Source organism: Triticum urartu, chromosome 3A (assembly GCF_056163025.1).
Source record: "Triticum urartu cultivar PI428250 chromosome 3A, HENAU_Tu73, whole genome shotgun sequence".
Lineage (NCBI taxonomy): Eukaryota > Viridiplantae > Streptophyta > Magnoliopsida > Poales > Poaceae > Triticum > Triticum urartu.
Genome location: NC_141875.1, coordinates 16,071,812 through 16,082,967, shown reverse-complemented (window position 1 = coordinate 16,082,967; position 11,156 = coordinate 16,071,812). Strand labels below are relative to the sequence as shown.

The following is an 11,156-nucleotide window of genomic DNA, read 5'->3' as shown; positions in this document are numbered from 1 at the left end:
CCGGAATAATTCGGGGTTACCGGTATTGTACCGGGACCACCGGAGGGGTTCCGGGGGGTCCACCGGGAGGGTCCACCTGCCCCGGAGGGCCCTATGGGCTGTATGTGGAGAGGGACCAGCCCCTTAGTGGGCTGGGTGCCTCCCCCCTAGGGCCCATGCGCCTAGGGTTTGGGGGAACCCTAAAGGGGGGGCGCCCCCCTTGCCTTGGGGGGCAAGGCAACCCCCCTTGGCCGCCGCCCCCTCCTCAGATTGGATCTGAGGGGGCCGGCCGCCCTCTCTCTTGCCCCTATATATATGTGGGAGGTGGGAGGGCAGCCGCACCCAAGTCTTGGCGCAGCCCTCCCCCTCTCCCAAGTCCTCCTCTTCTCCCGCGGTGCTTGGCGAAGCCCTGCAGGATTGCCACGCTCCTCCTTCACCACCATGCCGTTGTGCTGCTGCTGGATGCAGTCTTCCCCAGCCTCTCCTTCTCCCTTTGCTGGATCAAGGCGTAGGAGACGTCACCGGGCTGTACATGTGTTGAACGCGGAGGTGCCGTCCGTTCGGCACTAGGATCATCGGTGATTTGGATCACGACGAGTACGACTCCATCAACCCCGTTCACTTGAACGCTTCCGCTTAGCGATCTACAAGGGTATGTAGATGCACTCTCCTTCCCCTCATTGCTAGATTACTCCATAGATTGATCTTGGTGATGCGTAGAAAATTTTGAATTTCTGCTACGTTCCCCAACAGCCTCGAAAAGGAGGTGAGCCTCGCTCTCGTGAAGATGGCGGCGGTCGAAGCCGTTCGCCGCGCCGTCGCCTGGGAAGCGCTCGGCCATGGGTGCTGGAGACGGCGAGAGAGAGGAGAGGGAGGAACGACGACGGCGAGAGAGAGGAGAGGGAGGAACGACGACGGTGAGAGAGCACGAGTCGCCGAGTGCGCTGGGGCGCGTCTTATATAGGCCGAGGCACCGCCCGTGCGCGAGCTGCCGTGAGTACGCGTGGCGGGCGAGGGAGGGCGAGGGACGCGCGTCATCCATCCTTCACTGCGCCGCCCGTGAGGCATCAATGGCGCAGGCTGACCGGCGCGGCAGCGCGGCAGCTTTGGCATTGATTCACCACGGAAAACAAGGCGATGAGGACGACGAAGGGGCGAGAAGAGGGTAGAGTCGCTGACGCGGCGGGCCCACGGCTGTTTCGCGCCAAAACAGTTCGCCCCGGCGCCCCCGGGCGCCCGCCTGCGCGCCGGGTTTGGCCTGGGTCCGCCTGCGCTGTTTTCGGCCCAAGCCGGCAAAAATCGGGCTCCTGGGGGCGCGACTGGGCCGATTTTTCGGCGCCGGCGCAAAAAAAAACGCCTGGGGAAGCCTTCCTGGGGCGTGGCTGGAGATGCCCTTATGCCCAGCCCAAAAGATGGTCTCGGGGGCCAGCAGCGAGCGATCAGAACGAAACGGTATACGTTCACTACACGATGGCAGCTCTTAGTAAATTTGACCAACACTTGATCGGACGGCTGTAGATTACCGATCTATGTTGCATCAACGGCTAAAACAATTCGGGTGATGTGGCTTCATGAGAAGGCAGGAAAACCACCTAGTGGGGTGCCCCTATTTAGATATAGAAGATACCAAGAGCAAGGTAAGAAAGGTATAGTTGATGCATAGGTTATAATCCCACCTGTTTAATTTACGTTCCAGCCTCAGCAAGCTCAAAAGGATGTATAAAATATAAACAGGAGCAGATATGAACACAATATTTCTCAAAGAAGAGGTGTGACAAGCAGAACACATATAATAGTAATGGTTCACTAAAGAACACACACAGGTTTAAATGATACTACATGGTAGTAATGATTCTGTATGTTCCATATTTTGTAGATTAAGATCATAGTACTGATATTTGAAACAAAGGCAGATCTATTTCTACACCATGTCATTGTAGTTAGTGGTAAAATAGATCATTGAGCCCCGCTATGGTACAATCCCCTCACTAAATATACTCCGTACGTTTGGATGACCTCCTGTGTGCTGCTCGTTGCTGCAACCAGACGACGATTCGCAAAGGTCGGCTCACTTGGGCGGCCCATATGCAGTGGCACGCTATGAATAATAACGAAAAAGGATCGCTCTAGCCGGGAATCGAACACGTGGCAGCCTACAAAATAACATGCGTGCACAGCCACAGGGACTGCCTGGCTTTAGTGAACGATGTGAAGCCTGACACTTTAAGTAAGAACAGGCTGCGAACCAATCTGTGATTGAATGGTTAGAGGGACAGTGGTATCACCAGTCACCAGGGTTCAAGTCCTGATGATCGCATTGTTTTTAAATTTATTTCAGGATTTCCGGCGATGCGTTTTCAGTGGGAGAAGACGTTCTCGTCGACGACGAGGCGCCTACGACGACTTCGTAAATTTCAAGATGACATGCCGGCTCAGTCTTTCGGAGATGCTCATAGGGGTAGGGTGTGCGTGTGTGCGTTCATAGGGCTGAATGTATGCGTGTATGTATGAGCGTTTGCGTCTGTACTGATGTTTAAAAAAAAGTAAGAACTGGTTGAGAATTCTAAAAAGAATTTTCGAACACTTTGTGAACTGGTCTTGTGTCCACATTTTCTTTTACTTTTTTTCTATTTGTTTTTCTCGTTTTTCCTGTTATGTTTCTTCTTTCCTTTTCAAATTTATTTTTATATTTCAAATAATGGTTGTACTTCCATTTTTTTTCAAACTTTCAAGAAGATGCTTGTTCTTTATTAAAAAATCATAAATTAAAAAATACTTGAATTTTTTATAATTGTAAGGGAATTTCAAAAAGAAAAGCTTTTTTTCTTTAAAAAGTTGTTCAGAATGTCAAAAGTGAACATTTTCTTGAAAACACGAAAATATTTGTAATTTCGAAACATATTTCAGAAAGACAAACAAAAATTTGAAAGAAAAAAGTGTACTTGATTTGTCCGAACATTTTTGGAAATTTTGAACAAAAAGTTCAAACAAAACATTTTTAAAATTCTGAACAAATTCCAATAGGACAAGTCCTAGCGTCCTGTCCAGTCACAAAGTAGACAACTATCAACACCACAATGTACCACATGACAATACATGGAGGACAAAAATGACAGGGACTAATAAACGTAATAGTAGCATGACAAGAATCTCCTGCCAGTGTCGACTCCTTCATTGCATACATGACGAACCGGCGCACTCAAGTGCCCGCAGAAATCAACACTGTGATCTGCCCACTGAAACTCGCATCGACAGCATGTCGCGGCATGCAACCGGCCACATCCGGCATCTCATCCTCCTAGGTTGAAATCCAATTAACCCTAACGTCCAACACACTGCACATTTGAGAGGCGACAAAGATTTACCTGATTCTTGCCCTAGTGGACGACAGAGGTAATCTACGCCCACGGCTCATCGTCCTCCTCTATCTTCGCCCCACCACCGACCATCCTTGGTACACTAGTGCCACCCATCTACAAACATGGCGGCGAGGTGAGAGAGCAACGAGAGAGGGATGCACAAGAGAGGTGAGGCAGATTGCGTGAGCTAAACTCAAGTCATCAATGGATCACCGCTGTTCAGCACCTTAGCCACCGTGATCAACGCAGGAGACAGCCGCCGCCGTGCTTTGGAAATGGGAACGAGGGTTAGGGATTTGGATGCTGCGATTTTGGGTCGACTGGTTATAAGCCAAGGCAGGGGCTTATTTGCGAAAAAATAATAAATCTAAGGGGGATTTTGAAAAATATCCGGCCACACGCCCCCGCCCGCGTCCTCTGGTCATTGTCAAGTGGGATCCACGCCATGTTGGCTTGCTTAGTCACCGCATGATCTGTATCAAAACGAGAAAAGCACCGTATGCGCATGCTCGAGCCAAGTTTCTTCAGGACTTTGATGTAGACCACAACTTGTAGCACCAAAGTGACAGTTCATGTCAATTTGTGTGACACCACCCGTGTAATTGACTCTAATTAATGCATTTGTGTTCATTAATTGCATGCCATGTCTGGTAATTCCTTGGCGTCATTCTTATTTTCTTAGGAAACTCTCCTTCCTTATCCAATCAGCAGTGTAAATGATTCTAATTAATTCCACCGTGTCAGTTAATTGCATGCCACGTCTGGTAGTAATTCCTTTGCAGCATTCTTCTTTTTTTTTAATAGGAAAATCTCCTTTCTTATCTGATCACGCCCCCTGGTATTCGTCATTCTCCTTTCTTTTAGGAAATTCTCCTTACTTATCTGATCACACTCCCTGGTAAAAGGGACGAAACCAAGAATGTCAATTTGCTATATTAGTAGATATAGATATAGATAAAGTACCACAGAGAATTACTGGTCATAATACAAACCAAAAAGAGCGATTAAAATTTGTAGTACGTGTTATGCACGTAGCCGCGTGCTTGTAGTATAAACTACCACAGAAAATTACTGGTCCTAGTACAAGCCAAACAGAGCGATTAAAATCCTCTCTCTGCTGGGACACGGCAACTCACCCGTGCTTTCTCAGTAAGCGATAAGGCATTATAATTTATAATGCCTTATCGCTTACTGAAAAAGCACGCGTGAGTTCTCGTCAGTATCAAAAAACATCTTATATTTTGGAATGGAGGGAGTGCTATTCTCAGATTAGAGTTGTCTCTAACTAACTCGCAGGCAAAACTGTCAATCTGACTGACACACCGTGACTATTAATGTTTGGATTGTTGTTTCGCTTAGCAATTACACCTGTAAACAATACACGTGTCCGGCCGTCGTTTCGCTCGCAGGCGGAAATGGCTACTAGCCCGGTAAGTTACACCTGTAGGTAAAATATCTGCGTATTTAAATACATCAATTCCAAGCGCGGCCTAAGCAATACTAGTATGCAGTGCAAGCAAAGCTTATATAAGGACAACTGGAGAAGAGACCACGTCCAGCAGGAATGGAGATTTCAAATACCTACCATGTTAAACAATAATGTTTATGGGAGACTGCACGAGTGTGGCTATCTCGTATATATAAAGGGGTGCACAAAATGTACAATACAATATACAAGACATATACAGAAGACAGATATAAATACAGTCTAACAAGCGTAGCCCTGCGCACATCCAGCAAGATACATAGCTAACTAGACTAGTCCTGCTCCACATCGAATATGCCAGCAACTAGTGCACTTGTACGAGGGCAGCCATGGCTTGCGTGTTTCTGTACGGCGGTGGTGTTGCTTTGCTCTACTGCATCCTGCTCCCCGTCGCTATCTGCGCGTTCGTGTAGCTGCTGCGATGAGGAGCTGAAGAATAGGGACGACATCGTCTACTACAGCTTCCCCTCCTTCGACAGATATCTCGCGGGCTCTTCCTTGGCGTCGCTCAAGGATGCAAGCATAAATGGGGGAGCCCTCCAGCTGACTCCAGGCACCAGAAACAACGATGCCTACCTAGTCAACAAGTCCGGGTCCGTTCTGCTCATGTCTCCGGTCACGCTGTGGCGCGTCGACTCCCTCGGAGTGAGGCACGGCGCCTCCTTCAACACCTCCTTCGACATGAACGTCTTCAGAGAAGATACGATGTCGAATGGCGAGGGCCTTGCTTTCGTTATCGCCTCCTCCCTCGATGGCCCTCCACCGGGCAGCCATGGTGGCTTCCTCGGTCTCACAAACACCACCTCCAAGTCTAACTCCAGCAGCTTCGTCGCCGTGGAGTTCGACACTGCCAAGCAGTCGTACGACCCCGATGACAACCACGTCGGCCTCAACATCGGCAGCGTCATCTCCGACCTCGCCGTGCCGCTCTCCTCGGTCCCGCCGCCTGCTGGCAACCTTACCATCAGGACAACGGACAAACATTCGAGGAACTACACCGTGTGGATCGTATACAACGGCGTGGGGCACCACATATGGGTATACATGGCTCCCCAGGGCCAGGAGAGGCCAGAGCGTGCCGTCCTTGACGCGCCGCTCAACATCAGCTTTCATCTCCCACAGAGAGCCTACATCGGTTTCTCGGCGTCGACGGGGGCAAGCTACGAGCTGCACTGCATCATGAGCTGGAACTTGATGCTTGACAAGCTCCCCGGCGATGACTACCACAGCGAGAAATGGAAGGTGATACTCCCTGCGGTCATTGGTACGGTTGCCGTAACGGCCGCCATGATCGCCGCAGCGGCCTTCTACTTCAACTCGAGGTATAAGGCCCTCAAGATGGAGCTGAAGCTATCCAAGGCTCTTCGGCGGCTTCCCGGGACGCCCAGGGAGTTCAAGTACGCCACCGTGAGGAAGGCCACCAACAACTTTGACCAGGCAAGGAAGCTAGGTAAAGGAGGCTTTGGCGCCGTGTACAGGGGAACACTGCGCTCCCCGGTGTCTGGGACGACTAAGTCACGCGTAGATGTCGACGTGGCAGTGAAGAAGTTCACGCGTAATGATGACCGCTGCTACGACGACTTCCTGGCAGAGGTTCATGTTATCAACCGTCTGCGTCACCGAAACATCGTGCCACTCGTCGGTATGAAAGTTCTTCACCATTCAATCATATTATTTGTCGTGTATATTTTGGTGTTTTCCTTTTTTAAGCAATAATTAATATCAGGTTGGTGCTATAAGAAAGGTGAACTCCTGCTCATCTACGAGTACATGCCAAATGGCAGCCTGGACCAGCACCTGTTTGGCAGGCGCGAAACCCCGCAGCAGTCAGTCACCCTCCTAGGATGGAACACCCGCTACGACATCATCATGGATGTTGCTGCAGGGCTCCACTACGTCCACCACGAGCACGAGCACATGGTGCTCCACCGCGATATCAAGGCGAGCAACATCATGCTCGACTCTTCCTTCCATGGCCGCCTCGGTGACTTCGGCCTTGCCCGCATCATCACTTGCTTGGACAAGAACTCCTACACGGATATAGGCGTCGCGGGGACATGGGGCTTCATAGCACCGGAGTACTCGATGAGCCGCAAGGCCACACGCAAGACCGACATTTACGCGCTTGGGGTGCTGATCCTTGAGGTTGTCACCGGAAAGCGGGCACTCAATGGCTACCATGAGTCCTTCCAACTGCTAGCTGACTGGGTCTGGACAGCTCACCAGGAGGGGAGACTGCTCGAAGCTGTGGACGACGAGGTGGTTGGAGAGTTTGACGATGATGATGCTAGTCGCTTGCTGCTTCTTGGGTTGGCGTGCACCAACCCCAACCCGTCGGACCGCCCAAGCATGGCAGAGGTGGTGCATATCGTTGCCAAATCCACGCCCTTGCCGCACGTGCCACTAGAGAAACCAACCTTCGTGTGGCCGCCAGAAGGCGGCTGGATCCCCTTGGAATTTGATGAACCAGTGATGATCACAAGCACACAATGGGAGGATGGCTCGTCGGTGAGCAGCAGTGATGCCCTGGGGGCGACAACAACCTAGCGACCCATTGCCATCGCCTTCATTTCGTATGTGTTAAAGATTATGTCGCTATTTCCTTAAAGAAAAGAGTGTGTATATGTACTTTTCATCCATTTCTCTACTATACTTCCTTGGTTCACAAATATAAAATATTTTGATATTTCAATATGGACTAGATACGGACTAAAATGGGTGAACAAACATTCTAAAACATGTCTCAAAAGGTTAAAACATCTTATATTTGTGAACAGAGGGAGTACATATCATCCATCTATGGTCCATCCTACCTAGCTAAGGGAATGTAAAATGCAAGATATTTGCTAAAAGATTTTAATACCTACAACAGAGAGTGATTCGTATAGCTGCTTAACTGCTTTAAAACCTAAGGAGGTTGCAGCCGGAACCCCACAAGCAGCGGTTGGCATCCAAGCAAAAGTTAGCACATGTTGCCCTTCTTAGGCTATTCATAGTGGAGAGTATCATATATATACTAGTATCATGCATATGATACTAGTGTATGATACTACCTTCATAGTGTATAGTATCATAGGGTAGTATCATAGATTATTATTTATTGTCATGCATGACACAAAATAGCATATCATTTAATATGATACGGTATCTACCTATGTTACTCTAGTCCTCTCTCTCTTCTTTAATTCTTTACCACATGTGTATGATACTAGCTAAGATACCACCACTATGGCCGGCTTTAAGCACCCCGCGAAGCGACGGGCTAAATAAGACCCGGTTTTTTATGAAGCACCGACGTATATACATGCACCTGCTCTGTACTGGGCCTAATTGTTTGTATGACATCTCCTTAACTTATAGTTAAAAGATGTCTCACTTTCAAAGTTGCGGGATTGTTATCAAACGCGTTTATAACGTGTCATTGGGTTAACTTATTAATTGATAATTTCTTAAAAAACAATTTACGGGATAGTAAAACCAGCACAACGCAATCAAAGCTTAATGAGTGGAACTGAAGAAATAGATAGTCTTTTCTTTAGAAACGGGAGAAGAGACCGGCCTGCCGGAGTGGAGACTTCATTAGTATTACTGTACCTACTCATCCAGCAAGATATTGAGACGACCAAAGGTCACGCTCTAATTAGGTCAGCTGATGTGCTCGTATTGGCTGAGGTATTACGATGAAAAATGGGTGCAAGGAAGTTTCCTCGAAGTTGCTCTAGTTGGAGCAGAGTTCATGGAGCCCTGTAAACCATTATCGTCTCCTCTTACCTATCGTACACGGAAACCTCCTCCTCCTTCATTTATCCACTAGACCTGCAGCGTTGCCGAGTCCCAACGCTTGGGCTGAGCGTGAGTACCAGGTATACTATAATTGTGGCACGAGCTTAACATGTTTAACCAGCTTAATAACTTGATTTATATGTCCATGACAAAGTAGTAGTAGCATAAAGTTTTGCGGCTTTTGTAGAATTAACTTGTGTTAAGTATTTGTACTAAAGGTAGAGTCCAATTCTAACTCGGCTACCCCCTCCCCCTCCTTCTACCCCTCCCCCTCGTGTCGCCTCCGTGGGCGATCCGGGGCAAAACCCTAGCCGTCGCCACTCGAACCTCGCCCGCCTCTCCTCCCACCTCGCTGCCGTCAGCAGCGCGGTCGGGCAAAACCAGGACGGCGGGGCATCTCTCCCCTTCGAGCGTCACGGCTGGCATGGGATGGCCAGATCAAGAGGAGGCGTCAGGCTAGCGTGGGGTCCGACAGCGAGGCGTGCGGGCAACTCCTGACGGCGGCTTGCGCGGCGCAGCGGCGGCTGTTGGCGCCGCCTCCTCGCAACGCCGCTCTTTTTCTACCTTGGTGCTGCCTCTCACAGCTCCGACTCTCTTTCTCTCGTTGTTTCTCTCTTCTTCTCACAAGAGCACAAGAACAAACACACACACACACACACACACATGAAACTCTACACACACGCGCAACCAAGGAGAAGACCAGCTGGTGCTTTGCCGGGAGGCTCTCCTCCTTGTGGAACAAGAGACTACATTGTGTATTTTTCCCAGCCCTCACAGCCTCTTTCTTCTCATTCATTTTCTTAACTTAAGTAGGCAGTACAAGATAAGACCATGCATCCCTGGAATCTCTCCACGATGCACAAGACTCGGCCTCCACGCACTAACCTACTGGCTACATGCACGTCATCCTTTCTCAACGCCCACGCAACCTGGCCATGCAACTCATGCATGCAGCCACTAACTAACTAACTAGTGCATGCACAAATCCTAGCCACTAACACATGACCCAGCCAACACACGCAGCTTAACTACCTTGCCGGATCACCCAGCTCCTCCTCATCGTGCAGCCGGTCACGCTCCAGCTTCATCACATCTTCCCGCTTCTCACGGCGGTCTGGCATCTCGCCTTCTCCACACATCTTTGTTGAAGCTTCGCCGGACTCGCTACTCCCTAGACATCTAAGTTACAAGTAGGACTCAAAACAAATACGCAGATACATAATCAAGATTAAAAAGCTTAACAGCGGCTTGGATGTGTTCTCATGGCGAGGTTGTGGCTGCGTGGTGGGCAAGACCGGGTGGTCGCGGGCACCGCCCGGTTCAGGTCGGATCCCTCTGGATCCGGCGCTTGGACGCCGTCAGCCGGTGCGGGGTGTTGGTGTTCGTCGCTGGCCACGTCGGATAGTTGGATCTGGTGCCTAGATATCTACGGTTAATAAACTGCCGCCCCGCAAACGCGCCGTGGAACCGTAGATATAGTGGTCGGGGCGTGCGGTTTGCGGGCCGCGGAAATTTTTTGTACGGGCCGGGCGAGTATGCGGGCTCTGTTTTGGCCGCAAAATTGGGCCAAGCCCGCATACTCGCCGGAATTTTATAATTTTGCGTCTTTTGCAGGGTCTGCTAGAGTTGCTCTTAAGCATCCCGCCAAGCGGCGGACTAAATAAGACCTCTTTTTTTTATGAAGCACCGATGTATACATATGCACCTGCTTAATTTGTACATGTCCTAATCGTTTGTATGACAATTCCATAACTTATAATTAAAAGATGTCTCACTTTCAAAGTTGCCGGATGGATATCAACCGCATTTATAATTTGTCATTGGGTTAACTTATTAATTGATAGTTTCTTAAAAAACAATTTAAGGGATAGTTAAACCAGCATAACGCAATCAAATCCCAATGAGTGGAACTGAAGAAATAGATCGTCTTTTCTTTAGAAACCGGACAAGAGACCGGCCGGCCGGAGTGGAGACTTCATTAGTAGTAGTACCTACTCATCCAGCAAGATATTAAGACGGCCAAAGGTCACGTCCTAATTAGGTCAGGTGATGTGCTCGGATTGGCTGAGGTATTCCGACGAAAAATGGGTGCAAGGAAGTTTCCTCGAAGGTGCTCTAGGTGGAGCGGAGTTCATGGAGCCCCGCAAACCCTTATCATCTCCTCTTACCTCTCCTCACACACTAAAACCTCCTCCTCCTTCATTCATCCTCTAGACCTGCAGCTTTGCCGGGTCACAACGTTTGGGCTAAGCATGTGTACCAGGTATAGTATAAGTGTGGCACAACCTTTGCATGTTTAACCAGCTTAATAACTTGATTTACATGCCCATGAGAAAGTAGAAGTATTTAGTATGTCAAAAGCAACAGGGCATAAAGTTTTTCTGCTCCTGTAGAATTGACTTGTGTTAAGTATTTGTACTACCGGCCACTCAAGTTTAGCCACTCAATTGTGTCAAGTATCTGTATAGGGCATAAGTTTAGACAGCCTATTGTAGAATTGACTTGTGTCAAGTATCTGTGCTATCGGAAGCGCGCGGTGCCATACACTA

General features: G+C 49.1%; 1 protein-coding gene across 1 annotated transcript; it reads left to right on the top strand.

Annotated features, from left to right (window-relative positions):
* Positions 1–5,070: 5,070 nt before the first annotated feature.
* On the top strand, positions 5,071–7,658 carry LOC147977862 (putative L-type lectin-domain containing receptor kinase S.5). The gene is made up of 2 exons (XM_087516471.1): positions 5,071–6,466; positions 6,551–7,658. Exons 1-2 carry the CDS (start codon positions 5,119–5,121, stop codon positions 7,369–7,371), a joined length of 2,169 nt encoding a protein of 722 aa, XP_087372597.1. The 5' UTR covers positions 5,071–5,118; the 3' UTR covers positions 7,372–7,658.
* The last annotated feature ends 3,498 nt before the right edge of the window (positions 7,659–11,156 follow it).

What these genes read in the sequence shown, in the direction of transcription:
- LOC147977862 (XM_087516471.1), top strand. Translation starts at nt 5,119, where the DNA reads ATGCCAGCAACTAGTGCACTTGTACGAGGGCAGCCATGGCTTGCGTGT. An exon ending in AAACATCGTGCCACTCGTCG is followed by an intron (nt 6,467 to 6,550) that starts GTATGAAAGTTC and finishes AATTAATATCAG; the next exon opens with GTTGGTGCTATAAGAAAGGT.